The following is a 22966-nucleotide window of genomic DNA, read 5'->3' on the forward strand; positions in this document are numbered from 1 at the left end:
TGTCTGCCATTAAACGAGAATTTTGCAAGGCTGCTGTATAAAAGAGTTACCCCGAACGCGGAAAAAACTTGATAAATATTAAAATCTGTTTGAAAAATTTACATCTTTCTACATTTTTATACGCTAACCAAGTTTACGATGGAAATTAATGTGTGCAATTACGATTGATATAGGACTATAGGATTAAATGCGCTCCAAGAAAGAGAATCTTGTTTTTGATGTTCTTCAATATCGGTCAAACAGTCGATCGATCCCGCTACTGATGAATTATGCATCGCATCTTCCCTCACGATTCTTTTTTTTCTACAAAACTATAAGAAATATTGCCTCGAGCATTATTACACGTGTGCACGAGAGAAGAAGATGCTCGAGCTCCGGCTTATAAGGCCACTCTTTATATTTAATGTAAACGCGTTCTAGTTTCTAAGACTAGTCCTTCGCTCGATAATGAAAACAGTCTCTTTAAGGAATTCGCATTGTTTAGCTTTGTATCGACCTGGATATCTTAAATAATACATAGCTCGCCGATCGAGCATAGATGGAATATATGTATAAACATAATTTAAAATGAAGCGAAGGAAATACTTTCTAATCGTCATTATGCGTGCATCGTAAAGGATGAAGGAAAAACTAAATACATATTATATCGATTAATACTAGATTTATTATACGTGTCACTGAGCTTCCAATATGTACGACGATCCAAATGCGAAAGTCCAGACTGCGAAATCCTTCCCATCCCTTTTACTTTTACGTAATATCTACGTGGCTACGTGCTATCCGTGTAGTCGTTACTCCCGCTAGTATTTCCCACGTAGTGGACGCGTATATATCCGCCCATATTTGTGGCGGGTTATTCGGCGAGAGCATGTATTGAAATGTCGTCGTTCCGGGCAAATAAGACGGAGAAAAGGAAAGGTGGGATTATCTGAATACAGTCGTTTCAGGGGTGAGTTGCGACCCCCCAGGGGGTAGTAGGTGGTCGCCCCTGGGGTCTGCCGGACCCCCACGAACTCGTCCCTTTCGCCGTGTGACGTACGGTGGTCATCCTCGCGCTGAATTACCACCATCTTCCCTTTCTCGTCCTCTCGACGGAGAAGGGTCCGTCAAATAGATTATTTGAATATCGATCGATCGCATTTGCGGCGGGATAACGGCGCGCCGTCCTATTTTCGGGAAATTGCGATTGGCGTACGGGAGCACGACTCCCCGCCATGCGTCACGATGATCGTTCGCGTTTTAGCATAATTCGGCCCGCAGTCTGATTGATAAATGCGACGTACTCCGATGCTATCTCAACCGTCCAGCTCTTGAGCCCCCGGTTTTAATCAGGACAGATGTGGGTTTCCGTCGAGTAGAACTGTGCGTGACATATCGTCGGACATTAAGGAACATTGAGAGACAATGTTTAGCAGTTAGCAAGAATAAATTTCACATTTACGTAATTTAGGCACTGACTCGATTTGAAATTTAATCTTATTAATTTTATTAAAATGATAACATAAACGAAGAAAAATATATTATTTTGCTGAAATATATATATTATCCAATTATCGTCTTATTTATATATTTCTCGCTATATTCTTTTATATTGTCTTATACGTTATAATTGTAATAAAATAAATGAAGATAGCTTGCAAAGGTATAAATCAACGTCTTCGTCATTGTTATTTCTTCACTGATGTGCGCCGTTATTCGCAAAGGAGTATAGAATATAAATAACCTTAATGTAATTAAGATAAAACTATAATGTTTGCCGATTCTCTTGATCGACGCAAGAAGTATACTTGGTATCGCGCATGTTCGGTATCTCTTATGGGAAACGAATGATTTTCCCGATCGGCTTATAGTATGGCGTCACTAACGAGGACCCGATTGCGCTTTTTGTTTCAGGTAGCGACGCGCTTGGCCGAATCGATAAGGAGCCAGCCTCGCCGGAATCCATACAAGGTGAGTTTGCAGAGTTTCATCGCTTGCTGTCGTATCTTCTCGATACGATTAACGAACGACGCCGCTTAATCTTCGACGGACATAAATTTCGTGCAGAAATAATACAGCGACGGAATAATGCGAGCGAAAAAAAATGCCGCGTTATGATAATGAACCCGCACCACCAGTTTTTTTTATCTGAAATACTATCATGCGCAACAATGTCATTTGAGCTGTCAATCTTAATCGAATTTTAATTTTATGAGATCTTGATTTTAGATTTGTTCATATAATTTTAATTCGTACAATAAAACCCAAAACTTTTAGATATATACATACGTGGAAATAGGCCCTTGAAGTTACACAAAAATATTATTCGATTGTAATACGTTAATAACATTTATATGTACAAAAATTGAATATAAAAGAGTCGTATCTTCAAACAAAAAGGCGAAACGGATCTTATCATAATAAGGCGCATATTGTTGGCGCATCTCGAGTTTCTGCTTCTGCAGTCCTTCAGACGGTCCGGAGACGTCGGCTAATTTTTCTCTACGTAAAATATGTCACAAAACCAATTAAGTTGGCTCTACAATAAGTCGTAGGTCGGAGTCGGATGTCGGAATGTAGCCGATGGTCCAATGAGGAAAATTTGTTTTTGAAAAAGAACTTCTCTCATTGGATTACGTGTGGCAAGCACCGCATACCCGGTTGTGCAACAGTTTATCATATTACTTATTGCCTCGAGGAATTCTTTCGTGGTGCGTAACTTTTAAGGGGAATTCTCCGTGTGTATTCACTACGAGATTTCTCGTCATGATCACTGAAACGATCAATAAAACATGTCTAAAAACCCTCGTTTGTCCGACTGAATCATCGACGATTTTCAGAAAAATTCAGTTCTTTTCAGGATTCTTTTACGGTACTTACGAAGCGGAACGATTTAGACGAATTTGAAATGCTAAAATTGCAAATGGTAACTTTTGTCTCACGCAACACCCACTAAATATAACAAAAGGAAAGATATCGAGCGCGTGCAAGTTTCTAACGTTATATTATTATGTCGTGTGAAAGTTTTGGTTAGAGCTGCGTGACTATTGTCAGTAAATAGAAATTAGAGGGAACCAATAGGACGTATTATATATTCTGTAATTTAATTGTTTGTATCTTTCAGCACCGAAAATTTATGCATGACTACTTATTATTTATAGCGAATTAAAAAAAAATTTAAATTATATATTTTGTCGCAAAGCTCATATTTCATGTGAGCATAAAAGGATTGCAATTATAATGCGACAAATGCACTGTTGTAATTCGCAAAAATGACCGGTCGTTTAGATTCTTGCGTGTTTGGCAAAACAAACTTTTGTATAATAAACCTAATAAGGAGAATTGTTAGTTCCATGAACGTGCGTTTCGAGAACGACGGGGCATGCTCGAAGGGTGCCACGCGTCACGAGATCTGACATATAGCGTGTATCGTTGTTCGCAGAAAGCGCGATAATGAGGGAGATGACAGAACGTAACGAATGCCGCCAAACGGCTGCATCTGCAAAACTAAGAAACTCATTTGCTGTGCGTAATAACGTAATCCTCCGAGTCTCCTTGTTATTATCAATACATGGTGGCCATGCAATTCTTCTTTACTGCTAATTGCTATAACAATATCAATCTACTATTATATTTAAAAATAACGTTGATAAAAATTTTATTCCTAGTATTGTTTTTAACATCAATATTGTACATGCTATTGTACATTAAGACTAATTAATACATTGCTGACTGGGTATTTGATGCGGAAACTAACGTCTGTGGCCAGTTATTTCTCATATTCAGATCCGATATTAAAATACAAAATTTTGTAGATAATATACAAAAGATTAGACATAAATTAACCATGATAAAAAGTGAAGGATAAATACAATTACAAATCCTCTACAATAAAAACTTTAAATTTTAAATTCTAATAACTTTGCACGACAATTTAAACTGTAAGTTTTTTAAACATGAATGAACTTGTCACCAGTCAATGTTCGAGCAACAAAAGAGCTGATATGTCTCCGATCAGTAATGTGTTATTTAACTACGAGAGAAACGAAGTGCGCGACTGTCATATTAGAGAAATAAACATGGTTCGAGGCAAAGCTCGTACTCGTCGACGGAACACTAAACTGCGATTCTCACGAGGTGAAATAAAACGGGCGAATGGACAGAAACTAACAAAGGTGTAGAGCTAGCTGACAAAAAATCCGCGGTTAGGACCGGCCTCTCGGAAATGCCAAACCGGTCGTAAACGGAGGACTCGCGCCCCTTCGCGAACGGTGCTTCTCGTAGAAGTATCACAAGGAGCGGACAAGTCGGACGAAGAAAGAAAAAAAAAGAAACGATCGGTAAATAGAAGCGAGGGGACGACGACGAGAGATCCGATAGGACCCGGGTCGGTGAGAGCGAACGGGATGGGGGTGAAGGATGCCGTCGCCGACCTGTGTTTTACTTTATAGCATTTAGCCCGTTGTTTGTCTTATTGCTATTAGCCTTCGTCAATTAGTAATTGCATTTTTAATGCCGATTCGGTGAATCGGGTCCACCGGCTCGACGTCCACCGGCCGGACGCAGCGCGGAGGCCCCAACCCCTTGGTGGTTCGCGAGCGGGCCCTCGGACGGGAACGGCCTTAGTGGGGAGAAACCGTGCTCTCCTTGTGTCGGTCGGTAGGCACCGATCGCTGCCGTTAGGAGGGGGGCATGTCATTAGGAGTCATTAATATCGCGGACCTCTGTAATTTGACACACTTCCGATCGCCTAGCGCCACCATCACCACCGCCGCCGCCACCCGCTCCATTTTTCTCCTCTGCCTCCGCGTCTTCCGAGCATTTCGCGACCGTTCGCCCCGCGGCCACCACATCGGCTCCTCCTTGTCTTCCTTTTTGCGCCTCCCTGCGGAATCACCATGTCAGGAACGATATAACTGCCGACGAAACGTCGCGGTGCACTCCGCAGCATATTATTCGTGTCATTTCGCGTATTCGACATTCGACTTCTTCGATAATCAATGGTTCTCATAAAAAAGAGAACAATCGTACGTCAGTCAAACTTCGGAAAGGTGTCGCGGAAAAATGTAAAATAAGTCACACGGATTCGGGACACGATTTTAGTACGATTTAGTATGATTCTTCAAATCTAGCTCGAGATAATTTGATTCTGACTGTAATTATAAATTATAAATTGTATAATGATAATATTTTAATTACAGAAAAGTCTTACGCTATTAAAAATTCTTTATTCCTTAACAGAAATGAAAGATACATCAATATTCATCTAAAAAATTGTTTGTCGCTTATCTGTGTGCATGCTCGGTTGTCGATGTTAGATTATTCATGTATTACGCTTTTACTATGTAGTCGAGAGACGCAATTATCTTTATTAAGCTGTCAAGCGATTCGAGACGTAGTGCTCGAAGCTGATACGTGTTCGATTACGAAATCGTACACTCGAGCGGATGCAACCGCTTGGTAATGCAGCCGCGATTAATATGATCCGCGGATGCTAATCGAGATTCTAATCGTTTATTCCCGCTTCGTACCCGCACACCTGTTCGACCGATATGGCCAGACCAGGGATTCTTTTAACGCGGACTTCTCCAAGATCTTTCGAGCGGTCACGTTACTCATCATACTTTCTAATGTGCTAGTATGAGTTTTTTTATTTTTATAACGAAATGATGTCAGTTGCCATTAACTACAAGTCAAAGAAATCGCTAATGACGCTTTGATCAGTGAAATAAAGAAAAGAGGAAATCGTCACAATACTTATTTTATTCAGTTTATTATTTATGAACATCTAATAATGTGTCGTTTAATAATAAAAGAAGGGTCAAAAGGTTTGATTTTATATATTCTAAATATTTTTTTAAGCTATAATGTTTCTTTTTTGATTGTATCATAAATTTTATGAAAATTAATATATATATATACATAAATAATAATCACTAATACGCGTTAAATATTAAAATAATTGTTTTTTGTAAATAATCCAACATTACAATAATTTTTTTCATATCCTGTGAGTAACTGAGAAACGTCTCTATATAGCTTTAACGGTTTCGAAGAATTGCCTTTATGCGTCTTGAATCAAAGCACGCGCCGAAGGTCGATGGAAATCCTGAAGGACTGAACAGGGATCGATTTCGTTTGGCATGCAAACGATTCTTGCGATAAACTTGCTTGAAGAATGCCCACTCATGCGAGCACGGACGATAGTACGTCTTCTTGGTGACTTTGTTATTCAAATCGTTTGGGCCGAAGCGATCGTGGAAAATCGCTTTTGAATGTCAAAACACTTTTCCCGCTTTTCCAAAGGAAGTCCTATTCTTCACACGTTGTGACTAAGAATGTTCCATCGTCACGTCGCGTCGGTCACGCATCAACTTGCGAAAATCTGATTTTTGCTGTTCAAAACATTTTTTTATTTTGTTTTTATGTAAGTTTTACTTTTAAAAACTCATTAATATTTTACAAGGTTAACAATTACGAATTAATTGATGAAAAAGTGATAATTTTCATTAATCTTATTAATTTATATTTTTATTGTATTCTCTATTTTTTCTAAATAAAATTATCTTATAAAAAATTTCATTCTTAAACTTACGACTATATTTCTAGTTGTTGTTAATAAAAAAATGAGACTATGTTTGATGAATAGTAATGATAATTATTAATAAGAATTCGCACTTCTCTGTTTAAAGAAAATCGTGCTTGACGCTGAGAAGCTGTGCCGATCTTTAAGATATATCTCGATCGAACTAGTTCACTTTGTTATTCGAATCGGAGGGGTAAAACGAGATGGTCCTTTGAATATAGAGAAGCTCTTCCTTTCGAGCTTTTCGAGATTCATGCGTCACGATCGCAGCTAGACGGAGTGCAAATTCAAATTTCGCGATGGGATTTCTCGAGGATTTTCAGAGTTTTATCGTCGGTATCCACCGGTGAATGTCTCGCAAGCGGAGTATGCTAATTCTGCTGAAATGTTGACTGCGGTGTTGACTTCCTTTTACTTGCTCACATTGTTCGTCGACATACGTTCACAAAAACATGCACGCAATAGCCAAATAGTGATTTTACTGTGATTTGAACTCATTTCGCGAAATTCATTAGATATTTTTTTATTCCAAAGTCTATATCTAATACTTGGAGTTATGAATCACAATGTCAATTAATTTTAATACGTTTAACAAAATCCACAAGGGTATAATACATAAGAATATTTTTTACACAAAAATATTTTTTAAGTATCTTGCGTAAAACTACGCGGCACATTCGTGCGAGGCGCCAGTTGAGATACGTGTAGTGTATACGTCGTGAGAAGTCTAATCGCGTAAGTGGAAGTGAAAACAAGTACAGCGATCCTTTCTAAGAATGAGGGATCGTGGGCCGAAGATGAGCGCACCCGCGGACGTGGAACTAAGCAACGGATTCGCGATTCCCCTTTCGCGAAGCGAACGGGCTCGGCGAGATATTTTCTTCCCCAGTCGATGCGCATTTCTCACGACTCGAGGACGACTTCCGTCCTCTGTTCTTGTTCCCTCCTAGAGAACGAACGACCGGACTCGATTCGATCGCGAAGGAATTAATTCGCTCGCCCACGCTCCGAAAATTAAACGAGCGCCGCGAAGAAGAAGCCGTGAGAAATTGTACGAGACGAGACGAGACGTTATTTATGAAAATGGCGTTGATCGACGGGTGGGTGTCGGCGCAATTGTCGTTACACGCGGCGCTAGAAAGGGAACCAAAGAAAGAGGCTAGCAATTAGCAATTTAACCAATAACTGTGCAATTGGTGATTCCATTAATGGGATGGCCGTTCCCACAGAGGACGGTGCGTTTTTCGCCGTTTTTCTAGCGCGGCACTGCTCCCCTCTCGTGAAGTTGCGCAATTGCTTCGTGAACGTAATTACGATAATTACGTATAATTATTGCATTAACGATTAATCTCTCTCCCGCGATTAATCTCTCTCCTCGCGGGATCGTCGATAGTGTCCGCTCGATGACGCACGTTTGATTTCGTACGGTGTACAATGTGTGAGGTCGGTTCTTGCACTTTTTTAAGGTATATCGCTTCACTTTCTCTTGAAACGATATTGTTAGCCTACAACATGGCCTACAAATGTAACTACCTGTTAAACTGAGAATTGTTCGCAAACCATCAATCTTTACGAAAAAAAAGGCTGTCGTTTTTTAACAGAAGCCGTCGTTGTATTTTTTTTTTCACAATATACTTCTCTACTATAGAAAATAAAAAAGATACATTCCTTTTATTTCTCACAATGAAATTCTGAATTGCGAGAAAGGATCGTTTATTTCTAGTTTTTTTTTTTTTTGGAAATGTAATTTCTAAAAGGAACGTAATTTACAACTTACAAGTGAAAGTGCATACTATGGTTAAAAAATGGCTATACGGTATTTTAAACGGCAAGCTAATTCTTTCTACTTTCATAACTTATAGAGTTATTACTCTTAAAATAAAAGCTAAACCTTTAAAAAACCCAAACCGGACCTAGATGAAAGCATAATATGGGAATTTTGTACGTTTTAAAAAGATGTATCTATTGTGGCGGCAGGGACAGTCGAAAGCCGCACGTGACAGCAGAAAATAAACCGTTAATAAATTCGTGCTGCGCCAGTGGGCGGACAAATTGACTGCCGATAGCGCGCGCGGGCTGTATCCCACGCGGTCGATTATACATTAATTAAACAATCAATATTTATTAAGCTTATTATTGGACATGATCGCGCGAGCCGCCCGGGCATTAATTCGATTGTACGTCCGGTGCGGTGAGATCAGGCGTATTCCGTTTAATAGGCGCCGTATTGTTCATAACGATGCAATAAATATGGACGCGGGCAAATGAAGACGATAAATTATCGAACGCCCCCGCTGTCAGCGCCGGGTGTCTCCCGTTTGCCTTTCTAGCCTTTCTACTTGCCTCTCTAAATTACTTTCAGATGTTAGAATAAAATTTTTCCTTAAAAAATACAAATTTTGTTGTAAAATATAAGTATGATTATTATCGCGTGTCACTATCTTTTGAAATTAAAGAATTTATGCGCTTTTTAAATAGAAAAACAAATTTATCTTATATCTGAACGTAATATCTATTTGTTTACATATTCAAGATAAGTATTAGGTGTTACAATTTTGTAATATTAAAATATTCATTAAACAATCTCTACCGTTTTTCCACCTTCCGCCAAGATTATTTTTATTAAATTTACGAAATAATAATAGGTCACAGAGATAGATACGATGGAATTGAGACTCCCCGCACAATACCGGAAGTAACAATTTAACTACTGGATGACCATTTAAACGTGGTTTCAACCCCTCGATACAATCTACGGTTCTCAACCCCAGCCTTTGCTTCCGCCTTTCCTTCCTCGCCACTTATTATAATCAATTAGCGCCACGTTATCTACCAGCACGCGATTGTACAGATTGTCGATACGTATACACTCGCTGTCGAGGGGTGCAACCCTCGTAGTTTTTTATATACACCGTACATTCGCGGGGGTGGGCCTGCAACAGGCTGATGAGTAGCAAGATCTTTCTGGGATCCCTTTTTTTACTTGTCTTCCTTTTTCTTGTAATGCGATATATGTTAGCGTGCTTGTGGAGAACACGCTATGTGTAAGTTTCTTCAGATTGTATTGAGCATCATGTACGTCACTTATTTGAATGAAAATATAAATTGTCTAATCTTTAATCATTTGCAGTAAGTGTATTAATGTCATTTATACCAGATAATATTAGATTATGCTTGAAAGTAGATTACCTAAAAAATCATATGGAAAAAGTTGGTCACCGCAATTAGCACGTAAATTATTTCGTACTCCCGGATATTTCTGTAATCTTGTATTCACATGGGATCTTAGAGTAGTTTCTATCAATGGAGGAATGATATCGGGAGTGATATTGTAAGGAAGGTTAGCCTCTCCCTTCTCCCCCGAGGATAACGCAACGATGGACGGATTAAATTGCGCGAGAAATACGAGACGTGCGCGTTTATCTTAAGCATGGAATTGTATGAGTCAGCTGACACACGGGAACCCAGTGTCTACAACTTACGGTATGTACGATTCGTCGCTCGTAAGGTCTCGTTTACTCGCGGTAAGGGTGTATGCACCAGCAAACAGGAAAGAGTGCGTACAAGGGAGCAGAAGGGAAAGAGAAAGAGAGAGAGAAAGAGTGACGAAGGCAGCGCCTATCGCTCTTTCCGCGCCTTTCCTCGAAGATCTTTTACGCTTCTGCAGAAACCCGATAGCCCTGTCAGCCATTAAGCCAGAGTCGTGCCCGGTGAAAGGTTGGTACGGAGGGCGAAGGGCGAGAACAGAGTCGGTAACAATCGGGGAGGAAAGAGAGAGAAAGAGAGAGAGAAGTTCTCTCCTCGCCGGTGCGTGGAGGAAAGGGGGTGGTAAAGTACAGAGGGGCTCCGGAAAAGGGAGAAAAAGGCGCACCTCTGTGTGCGCTCTTCTACGCAGAACCTCACGATCGTCATCTCGGTATAAGAATATAACGCGAGTGCGTTAACGTCGACACAGGTATTGCCGTGTAACCGTTAAAAGATGGGTGCGATTTTCTCCCCGGATATTATCGAGCGATTTTTGAATCTTCAACGATCTTTGCGCTATTATTAATCCGCAATCGTCCTGTTCGCGTTTTAAATATATTTACAATTATAATAGTAAAAAGAGTATAAATTTGATATTTAAAATAATTATAATTCATGGTCAGAAATAAAAATCTAAATTGACATAATATTTGCAATGTCGCAAGACTTTGACGTTCGTATAATTAATCGATCTTGCTGAATTTGACGCGATAAGATCAATTTACAAGGAAATAACCTCTGTAGAATCGGAAACGAATCCCTTAACTTTGTCACACGCGCATTACGGAAAAATGAGGCTACGGCAAAAACGCTATGGCGGTCCAACGACTGCAACGTTGGCCGTTTAACCAAGAGAAACGGTCAATGAGACGATTCTATTGCCGTGTAATTGTCATTTTCGTAGAGGAGCAGTGGTCGCGTCTAGACACCGGTAATTGTGAAACAAAAGAACAGAAGACGATGCGCGCAGGTAAACGTCACCGTTATATCCTTACCGAAACGATCATCTCCAGAGCAGTCGGAGTTTGCGGTCGTCGTCGTCGTCGAAGTGGCGAGACGCCGGAATAATTAAATTCATTACGGCTGCCTAATTCTGATCGTCGTAGAGGCAGTGCCAAAACTCATAATTAATTTAATCGCTCGGCCAAGCAAGTTTCGCTAACAAAGAAGCGATGAGTAAAAAGAAAATCAGTAAAAAGAGAGGTTGTTATAAATATTCAGGATGGGAAGGAGGATCCGCGTGGGAAAAGACGTATACATATTCTCTCAGTTAAGGAAACTTTATTGTTTTTATAACTATATCGACGTACCTCTAATATGCCAATTTATCTCAAGAAGCGGATTTACTCGCGAATGTAATGGAAACCTGAATGTAGGTTAACATTAATGGATTTGCGATGTATTAATCTCACGAAGGATGCAATTTTTTCCGTTCTAATTTTTATTCCTAACGTTTCGGAGCGGAACTGTTTTAACAACGGGCCTAATTACACGTGATACACTTGGTATTCTTCAGTAACAGAGTGTAACAGATTGAAATAGATTTTTCAAGAAATGTAATCTTAATTCAATGATGATAAAACGTTCTCCACAAGTAGTACTATCGCTCTCGCGATCTGCAATTATATTCCTAAGGGTTAAAAGAGATTGAATCCTTGTGTATTATTATTAACGCTATTTGTGTCTATCAAAATTTCATATCCGCTTTCATCTCACGAAGAGTTGCAAGCTCGATCAACTGGGGAGTGATTCTGAAAAACGACACTATTTCCGTTCAGCGACATTGTTTTTAGAAAAGACGCAGAGTGTGAGCAATCACGTCGACGCGAGCAACGATCGGCATGAGATTATTAAAGAGAAACTTCTGCGGGAGCTTGATAAGCCATGGGGGTATTTCACACTCGGACAAACCTTGTATCGCACGGGGCGTTAATGTAGCGTTATTTAACTCGGTTAGATGGTCTCCCCTTGTGACTGGACGGCCGCCTGCCTCTAGCGGAGAACCCCTGGAAAAATCCGGGGGTGCTCGCCGTCCCGTGAAAACACCGCGGGGGCAGTGACACGCACAAAATAGCCAGCTATTCCGCTTATATAGCACGTCAGGTGGTAAGTGATCGCGCGTTGAAAGTTGCTCGTCGTCCGTCACTCGCTTACCGCAGTTTATATTTAGGCAGGGGTTGTGTGAAATTTGTATACTTAATTTTGATGAATTTACAGGTGTTGACGCTGTAAACATACATGTATAATTATTATATATGCATATATCTATATCTATAAATATATACATATATATACCTACATATCAAACATTAGACAAAGTTGTTTCTTAACGTCGCTGAGGTAATTTTTTCGTGTACATAATTTGATGTGAAAATATAATGCGTCCAGTACGACGTAAATTTACTGTCTGGGGAGCGTTGGCGATCGCCGGCACTTTAAGAACGTCGATAAATTTTCATTCTCACGGAAGATGAATATCGATTCGGTAGGTAGCACGTGCCAAAAGGCAATATCTGGCGAATATGTTAAGGAAGTCGCATACATCGGGGTCAGTACAGCGTGAAAATAGAATGTAAAGTGCCTCGCAGGCCTCCCCGCTTGTGCCGATCGGCCGCGGCGGGGCGGCCTTAGGCGCAATAGGGCGGTTTCCACAGGGGGTTGGTTTGACGTGTATGACGTGCCGGCCACGTGACCGGACTGTCGAGTCGACAATCACTGCCCCAGACTACGCACGACGAATCTTAAGTATGGGATATTCAAATAATCTCGACGTTGCCTTCTCGCTCTTTTTTCCTCTCGAGAAACTGACGAAGGTTCTAGCTGTTCTAACGATTGACGATGATTTCACGATCATCGTGTAACGCTTAAACTGAAATAAAATTATATTAATATTAGATTGAAAGTGAAGTAGCATAAAACACTGTAATCACATTCTGGAAAGAAAATTGCAATTTCCGGCGCGCCTAGTAATATGTCACCCCAATCTTCAGCGATTTAAAATTCTATTGTCCGGCTCTTTGCCTTCAGAAACGAGATCTAGAAATCAAATTTCGCCCAATACGCGGGAAAGTTGCTCGTAAGAGGCTGGGAGTGGTCAGCATCCAGGTCTACCGCACCATACATCACTGCCAGTCGAGCGGCAAAGGGTGCCAGTGCGAAATGGTGTCGTAGTATCGTCGCGGAACTTTCCCTCCCCGGTAACTCTCTTTTATATGCATAGTTTCATTTCCTTATCGGAAATTTACGGCGAGCACAATGAAGGCAAAACGATTTCTTGCCCACGTCGCACCGCTATTTCTATGCGAGATTGCTAATCATTCGTTTTTACTTGCCATCAAAATTGTGGTGCAATTTTATTCGTTAAACTTTATCGAATTCTTTTAAGTTTTTGAAATATTGTATAACATTAATTCTTACTTTTATTATCTATTTCTTCTTAAGTACAAGTGTCTTTGTCTGCAAAAAAGTTCAGGGTTAAAATTCTTAAATTATTTAAACTCTTAAAATTTTTCATATTTATAAAATTTAAATCAATGCCCAAAACACTCTATCTATCTGCATCGAAGGAACGGCTGCGTTTGATCGGGTAGCACGTGCCGAAGGGTCCGCACATTGCCTCCGTCTAACGGTATGGCCGCGTTGATGATGACGAGCGATGACGGCGGCGGCCTAACTGTTATCCGGTCGACTGTTTACCGATCCCCGCATCTGCCGCGCGATCGGCTATTTCGTTTTCATCGCGCTGCAACCGCGGTTAATGGCGCCATGCGTCCGAGCTTCTCTCTCGCTGCTTATACCTGGCCCTTAATTTGGGGTTTCGCCGATACAAGCTCTGGGCAACAATGATCATCGAATTTCGTCGATCAATAGCTCCGGGCCCACGCTCACCGTGGCTCACCGAAAAACAGACGGAATAAATTAGGTTCCATTCGCCGGATGGAATCCGTAATACCCATTCAGAGATTCGTCGCGCGCGTGATGTTGGCGATTTTCTCACATAGATTGTATGGTTGATTATAGAAAATGGATCTGCTAGGATCAGCCTTACTTATCCTATCACGATGAGATGATAAAATCAGTTTTAAAATTGTTGGCTTTATTTTTAATGAAAGTTCTATATAATCGTGCAGCTAAATTAAATGAAAGTTATGACGAGAATCAAAGAAAGAAGAAATAGAATTTCAATACGCACATAAGAATATAATCGCATGATATTTAAGATTATCCCGCGTTTAAGAATCCTCTCGAGTATGCAAGTTGTCTGGTACCCGTACATCTTGTCGCGCCTTGTTCAGGACGCGTATGTGCGCGTGCGTAAAAAAGACACGGGTGAGAAAAGGGGGAGGGAGAGAGGAGGATGGCCACGTGCCTCCGGTAGCACGCGACCAACCTAACGGTTTTAGACTCACCCCACACACGCCGCGCTCGGAAACCAGTCCACCCCTTCTCTCGTCACCCTTGCCGGGCCGCCGGGCAATGCCGGTTCAAAACACGCCAGACGAAACACTGTTATTCTATTGGCTCTGGTATCTATCCCCCTATGGTGCCCTCCCCTTTGATACGCTTCTCTCGTCGTCTACACTCTCGTCGCGGTAACTGCCGCGATTTTCAGCATCAACATCCGGACAATACTTATGCGACTCGTGTAGCTTCCCGCTTGGAATCCCGGCAGATCCTTACATGATTTTGACGCATGAAACTTGTCCGAGAAAATATTTTTCGGGCAATATATACTGCGTAGTCTTTTTTACGACCATCTCTTACTTTTTGACAATTTATGAGATTTAGAATATTTCATATAATCGGGAGGGTATTAGTTTTTCATATACTTGGCACTGTTCCGTTCTTTATAAAGAACCCCCAAATCATATTACGTCCCCTTTAGCCATATTTTTACATGAAACAGTCGTAAAGTCTCGCAGTGTTAAAATGCTCGAGGTAGCGATGCGAAGACCGATCGGGATCCGATCTGTTTTGTCGGACGTTACCTCGCGGTACGTCTCGGGGTCCCGCTCTGAATGAAAACCAAGGCCCGGCCAAGCATAATCGAATGACGTAAGGCCCTAATAAAATCGTAAGTCGGTTGACAGGCGGTGCATATACCTCGGGAATAATACCCGGGGAATTCCTCCCCCGTAACCCGGGCCGGGCTGCATTGTCGTCGCCTTACGTAAGAATGGCGACGAAGAAACGACGCGGAAGGCAGATGCTGCTTAGACATTCGGTCGCGTTGCTACACGACCGAGAAAGAAGAACGGCTGGGAGGAGAGGAACCCTGCTCTAATGCGATCTGCCATCTTAGAGGGGTGCGCGTCTTGCTGAGACGCGAGTAAATCGGGGGAAAAGAGACTCTATAACGATGAGAAACGTCTACTTGTCGTCGTCGTCCCGTTGAATGAAAAAATGTGCAATTAATTGCGACATTTGCCCCATATTCGGACGAGAAAAAGTTAGTACGATATTAAATAATATCAAAATATGTTGGTGGATTTTAAATTATATTAAAAGGAAGCGCTCCAAGTCATAATAAGAATATTTAGTATTAATTAAATTTGAAATTTTCTTATATGCTCATTAATATATTGATTTTATTTTATTTGCCAGTCGGGAAGTAAATTTGGCTTTTTTTCATCGATCGAAGAGAAATGACGTGCAATGGCGCGACAAACTCGACGTAAAAGTTCACGTTAGCTCGACCCTGGCGGCAATGCATTCTACGAATCGTGACTCCGATATGCCGTAAATTAATTCTTGAGAAATAGAAGCATAATCACTCGCCGTCACGAACATTAAAACAATCGGTTATACGATTGTTCCTAGCGAGAGTTCCTACATTTGTGAAAACAATGAATCCAACGCTGTGAAAAAGTTGATGATTTTTAGGGTCAAGAAACTTCTACGAAAGAATATTCCTTTTTACAATATTTGATAAAGGTAATCGTTTACAATTAAAAATAAATAGAAATCAATCGATTTCATTGCATCAGTAGTCTCGAAAAAGTCGCGAAAAGTTGTGAGAAAGTTGATCGATTATAAGACCACCAAGGAGCAAGAAGAAACAATACAAAGAAGCAAAGGGGTTAGGGAATCGAGTAAATCGCCGACGAAGGTGATCGCGAATTCGCGGGTGGATCGGTAAGGTATAAGAGAGAGCGAGGGGGGATTAAACGGGGAGAGAATGCGGGACGCAACCGCGAAATCGGACCGAGCCGTGAAAATAACGATTTCTCTTTTGTGACGCGTTCCGTGTACGTTAAAGCGAGAAGGGCCGGTTTCAGTAGGGATTCATCATCGGGCCCGCGTGACTCGCCGATATTTTTCCCCGAGACGCGCCTCGAGGAATCGATATTTTATGTAGATCGCGTGGAAAGAGCAGCACGCCCTCGTCGTCGGTGGCTATTCTCGCCCCGGCGAACAAAAACACCTTGAATTCGGAGAACGAGCGGAAGAGAACCGAGAGTGAAGGAATAGGAGAAGCTGGAGAAGAGAAGGGACGAAGAGACTGTTTGGGAGGGAAGCTGAACGGAGGAAGAGAGATGACTGCCGCTTAGGAGAAGGGATTCTGGTTGCACGGTACTGTGGCCAGAATTCATCCAGAAAATGGAACTTTTTCATAGCGATTCCTCGCTCGCGAGCGGAGAAAGCGTCTGTCGCTATTCATCGGCCAAGTCCGCCAATTTAGATGGGAATGTATACGCTACTGTTCGGTGAAATCGGAACATGATGACGGAATCGACCCATGTTGCCTATTATACTCTAACATCTGATTTGTGATAAACGATTCTGTCTCGCGAGTTGATTGATTAAATATGCATTAAGAATTCACTGTGCGTACAATTCGGAGGAAAAATTGATCTAATTAAATTAATCTAAAGGTGAAGTTTTGATTCAGACGTATCAGCGAAAGATAGTAGTAAGATTTTTAATCAATTATTAATAATAAATGTTACTATTATAATTACATTAGCAATCGTGTTAAAAGTCATTTGGATTTAGAATTTATGAAGGTTTTGATTTTACCGAATATTATTTAAACGACTTTACGCATTTATTCAGACTTTGATTTTGACGAATTAATTCTGGGAAACTTTTGTTCTGATGGATGTAATATTCATGAGAGGTGGTATATAATTCAGACGTTGGGTTTGTATGGATATCAGAGAATACTGCTTACATTGTGCTACTTCGTATTGTGTGTTTCTTGAATTATAATTCAGATTAGCTAGGAAATGTTCGTGTTAACACACGTAACAGTGCGAAAGACTTGTTCTCGAAGAAATTATCTTCATTAGAGTGTATTCGCAACGTTTAATTTAGCGAATAAATGATGTTTGCATTTTCTTAATTAAATCTCCGATTAAAAATTAAGAAATTTTTCATTCTTGCATACTATTTACATTTTCAAAATATTATATAAATTATCGTTTCTAAAATCATGTACGAATGTCATATTTAAATTAATAATAAATCAATCCCAATAGATTCCCTAATCTGATTTCTCGGTTTGACTTTCTGATTCAATAAGCAGGAGATCGCCACGATTAAATTTCTTTGCCCCTCTTTTCGTCAGACTCGACAGCCAGTAAGTTTTGCCAAAAACCGCATAATCCTCGGTAGCCTTCAGGTGCGCTATTGTCCGCCGTTTTATCACCTGACGGACGTGACTCGCACGGGGCGAGCACGTCCTGGAGCTGCTCGCCGCGTGCTCGGGTCGTCGGCCACGTAGTTTTCGCCGTGGGTCACGCGAGGAGTAGTCGCTCTCTTGAGGGACGAAGGCGAAGGTCGCCGCCGCGCCATGGCCTAGCATCCTCGACCTCTCGTAGGAGCGGAACGTATATAACACGAGGGCTGCATCCCACAGCTGCACCTCCCCACCGACGCCCGCTCGACCGTGTGTGTATCATCGCTCGCTTGCGTTCGTGCGACTCTCTCGACGACGCGGACGGTGTTTTTCGACTCGCGTACGTGCGAGTGTGCGTGGGTGATGGATAGACGGTTACCGTGTCACTCGTGCAAAGCGCTAAACGGACTTGAATGGCTCGAAATTGCATGGGCGACTGCATTGTGACCGCGTCGACGGCACAATGGATCGCCGCGCGATGAGCGGGCGAGTGTGCGTGCGCCGGTGTGTATGCAGATGCGGCACAAAGAGACGTCGAGGATCCATCGGGAGATAACGATCTTCCAGATGAGCGACACATTCTTTCTCGTACGGCTCTCGATATCGAATCGACGCGCCGGCTCTAGATCGGCGGGTGGATCGACGATCCGAGAATGGCCGCTTCTTTTATCCGATTGTAGGGTCGCAGGTGTGAATTTACTGGTAGTTTGGAACTAATAGCGAAGTCGTTATACTTTATTTCTCTTAGTCGCGGGAGGAATGACGTGAAAGATGTTTGCAGGAAAGATAGAGAAGGATCGAATTCTTACTGATTGTGAGAGAATAGCATTGTTTTCGACATTCATATAATTCCCTTTTGAAAGTACAATAGTTTTTCAAAATCCTTTTATACAGAATAATCTTTAGTACCTGAAGATCTATCTCTTTCTAGCGCAACCGATGGCGCAACTTTACGAAAGTACGTTAAAAATCCGTTAGCGTTCACATCCACGTCTCGCTCTTCCTCTTTCTCTTTCGTGGATACGAGCGACGTATCTACCCTTAACAAAATCTATCCGCGACTATCCGTTGACTTTTTTTCAAACTATCGCCTGTGATTCGCCGAGAGCGAGGCGTCAGTTACTCGTGTACTAGCTGGAAAAAAACCGGAAAAAACCGTCGCTTCCTGTCGCATTTACCTCCCCTTTCGTCTTCTTCTGTCTCCGAGTACGTGTGCGTTTGTGTGCGATTTTGCACGCGTGTGTCCGTTACAAAAAAATAAAACCAATCGGCGATAGTTTTCATCCGCCGAATCACCCGTTCTCCTTCTGTTATCAAAGACGTCGCACCTGGTGTATAATACGGACCGTCACATCTTTAACGCGTCGTTCACCGTAACGTACAAAGGAGAGCAAGGGTAAAATCAAAACCGGCAGAAATCGCCCCAAAAATCTTGGACCCCTTCTTCTATTCCCCCCCCCCTCACTCCCAGCGCGCCGTTTTTCCCGTTTGCGAAGAGTCGCGGAGGGGCCCGTAGATTCTCACGGAAAAAAAGCGTAATTTTCGACGAAAAAAGGGAGGGACGATGCAAATTTGTGGATGAAAAAGGAAAGCCGTGTGTGAATCGCCGTATGTACCTGCCGCAACATCTTGCGCGTTCGGAAAGGACGGATGAGGAGCGCGGGGAGTAATGGATCGCGCGAACGAAGGAAAGAAGAGGGCCCCGAGATATACAAACCCGGGTGGGGCGTAGAGCGTGCCGAGCGGAGCGAAATTTTATAGGGAATCCGCACCAATGCCGTGCGTGCGCGCCAGTTTCCTGGAGGTATTCTACCTGACCTGTTGCGTCTTTTTTTCTCCCTTTTTTTTACGATTTCAGGGGAATCCTCCCGTCAGGTAACGCAGATGGAAGGAGCGAAAATCGGGTCGTGGGCCCCCGAAAAGCAATGCCGCGCTCTCGCAGGATATTCACAGGATTTTGAATTCCTTCGCTCTTCTTCCTATAACGATCGTTCCCGGCCGGGCCCCCGGTAGCACCTCAACGGAGAATCTCCGTTCCCCCACCTGCGCCCGCGGCAGAACAGCGTTTTTACAAACGCTCCCGCGAGCGTTTATCTCCATTTTCGGTTTCTCTTCTCAGCTTTTATCCCGGAATCGGGAGTCGATGGGAAAGCATCACGGAGAGGAGCGGCTCCAAATGGCTAAGCGACTTCTACTTTTTGGCGTCGCTGACCCTCGTTCCCCCCTCGACATTACCTTTCCGCGGTTTTCGACTTTTCCCACAAGAATGCGAGAGAATAGCTTCTTTTCCTTGTCTTTAGTCGCGGTTGATTGCTCGCTTTAGTTTACGTGTTTTTACGTTTACCTCGTAAACGCGCGCGAAGGATAGTTAAGAGGTCTACAAAGAAGCGTGTAGATAATATTGTTAGAACGACGGTGAAGATGTTAAGATCCGTAGTATAATTGATAAATAAAATTTATTAAGTTTGTCAATATAAAATATAATTGCACATTTACAAATTGTACAAACGTAAATATAATTTTTAACTTCATGTTTGATACAAAATAACGTATGCATTATTTATATAATATATATAAATACTATAAATAACAAACTACGTTACCTGTTAGACATTATATAAATTGAATAATGTTTATAAAAGATTTTTAGCTTTTTTCCAATAATTCGACAATGTGCATGAAGATTTCCTTTCCAATATATTTGCACATAACTTATTTAAACTATATTTACATCAAATGTATTTAAAACAACTTGCACAATTTTGTTGCGATCAATTTATGTGCAAAAAGTGCGTATGAAAGACGAAATCTTAAGGTTCGTTGACTCCGATAACGTACATGCAGTCTTATTGCTGCGACAGCGGCCCCGAGCGCGACATACGTTGAGTGCTATAAATCCCCCTTCAAAATAGTGTATCGGCGTATCGAAATAATTATTAAAAATCGCGCGAGCCAATCGCAGCGCGCAAGTCCGTGTTCTCCGAATCAGCGAATCGGTTCCGTGCCATTATCCAACGACCCCGGCGCGAGCGAGACGAAGGAGGCTCTCGGTAAAGGGGTGGCGAGGGAGAGAGTAGTCATAAGATACGATGATGGATGCTCGCGCGAAGGGTTGCTGCTATCGGGTAGGGAGAGAGAGAGGGCACGCCGAAAGGGCAAAAGGGTTCTCCTCGACCAATCGGCCTGACGTAACCGATGCGCCCGACCAATCCTCGGGCCCAGCAGGGCCATGTATAGTGGTGGGGAAGGTTCGTGCGCCCTTAGGGGCACAGTTTCGTTGCGTCATTCTGACACTCGCTCTGTATCAGTTCGTCGACTAAGACCGGCGCTGCAGGACTCGGGACTATCTCCGGCAAACTCGCTTCTTCGGAACCGCTGTTTTGATAGGCCCTCGGACTCGCGGGGATTAATTGAGATAATTATTCGCATAAATATTCATGAGGTGTTAATGAGCGATAATTAAACTTAAACGGCTTAAATTCTCGCAAGCTTAACTATTTTCGCATTTGATCGCTATAGTTGATATCGCGCGCAGAAAGGTGAAACGTCGCGTTTTTTCTCGGAGTGCACAGCTTTTTTCGTCTCATGTCTTGCGAAGCGCGATGGGATCGCGCCGATCGATAGATCGACGTGGGATCGCCGAGCGCGATCCTTTTTACATTCGCGTGAGAAATCGATCACCGTGCTGGACCACGAGAAGCGTCCCAATGTAGGGACGACGAACGGAACAGACGAAGCTATGATGGTCTTCCTGGAAGAATCCAGGATGATCTTCGCGGACATGCGTCTTCATGCCACCAGCACGCCTACCAGCACCCCCACGCGATACCATCATCATCAGAAGTATAGAGCGCAGAATAACAACGATTGTACGGCAACTGCGAGATTCTTTTCTGATAAACTTGATACTAAGTTTGATACGAAGTCTAAAAATATGTATTTTAAGCTTATATCTCTGAGAGTTTTACAACTTTCAATGTTACGTTGCGTCCTGAGTTTGTATAATAAACGCAAATATGTCATAGATTTGACTTTGAAGATTTATCAAGCATAAAAAATTTAGATCGAACAGACATTTAAATCGAGGTTTTTTTTTGTTGCAGATGCAGATTTGCACGGCGACGTTGATGGTCCTGAACTTAGCGGAGATGACAGGAGTATTGCAAGTGACATCCAAGATGTCACCGAGCCACATCTTGATAATGACTCCATGGACTCGGACAGGGAAGCTCTTAATCTGGTAAATAAATTTTGATCTCGTATCTGTTTTGACTTATTCCTTTCATCTATATTCGCGATTATAATTCTTCTTTCTGATTGATATTGAAGTTGAATCATTTTATTAACAATCTTATGAGAATTTCTCTTATACCTGTGTAATTTTATTTAATTTTATAAATTATGTAAAATAATATACACTATTCAATACTTTGTAATTTGCGATTAGAAGACAAATAGATATTGATCGAATCTTTGTCGCGTATCACCAGCGTTTAATAATTATCGGGAGGCGCATGGAGAGTGCTGAAAAGAGGCGCGGCTTTTACAATTAGTGCCGCGAGCAAAATATACGAGTATAATTCAAATAATTTGCACGGCATCTTGCGTGCACGAAGCTACAGATGCTTGTTGTATAATACGCGCGAAATTAGTTGCTCTTCTTGGTCTTCGTGTGTCAACGATTCTATTAACATCGACGATATAATATAATGTTCTCGAAATTAATAACGAAAGGCAAACATTTTTACAGTTTTAACAATAGATTATTATTATCGCCATTGAAAAATATAGAAACAACGTGTTGCTTCTTCAGATTGTTATTTAATTTGACATAAAAACGTTATAAATACAAAAGTTTATCAGGTATAATATCTTTTTAAATAAAATAATCTGTATATAGAAATAAAAGGATCGTACTAAATATTTCTCTTATAAATAAAAATATTGTGTTAAATACATAAAAATCAAATAAATAATTAAATTATTTTTTATTTATTTTTAATTGTTCTTGGAAACAGTACCTATATATAATGTTTTTATGGGAATCTTGTTTAATTAATTAATCTTGTTTTTGTTTGTGTTGTTATTATTAATAATTAAATGTGTCTTCGTACTTAACTCGTCAATAACGTTTACAAAAGATTTTCTTCAATAACTTAACTTCAATGGTATTTTCTCTACTTATTTTGACGAAAGCGTGCTTTGTCATGTCATCCATTGTCATCTGTTGCCTGTGTGCGTTGCTTAAATGTATC

General features: G+C 41.4%; 1 protein-coding gene across 2 annotated transcripts in view; it reads left to right on the forward strand.

The window, feature by feature from the left end:
- LOC139820619 (uncharacterized) overlaps positions 1-22966 on the forward strand; it is a 124403-nt gene that overhangs the window by 92566 nt on the left and 8871 nt on the right. For both annotated transcript variants that reach the window (XM_071791018.1, XM_071791017.1), the window contains exons 4-5: positions 1894-1950; positions 21815-21951. In XM_071791018.1, the coding sequence (XP_071647119.1) occupies positions 1894-1950; positions 21815-21951 (194 nt within the window). The remainder of the gene's footprint in view (positions 1-1893; positions 1951-21814; positions 21952-22966) is intronic.

The sequence above is a fragment of the Temnothorax longispinosus genome, chromosome 10, assembly GCF_030848805.1.
Source record: "Temnothorax longispinosus isolate EJ_2023e chromosome 10, Tlon_JGU_v1, whole genome shotgun sequence".
NCBI lineage: Eukaryota > Metazoa > Arthropoda > Insecta > Hymenoptera > Formicidae > Temnothorax > Temnothorax longispinosus.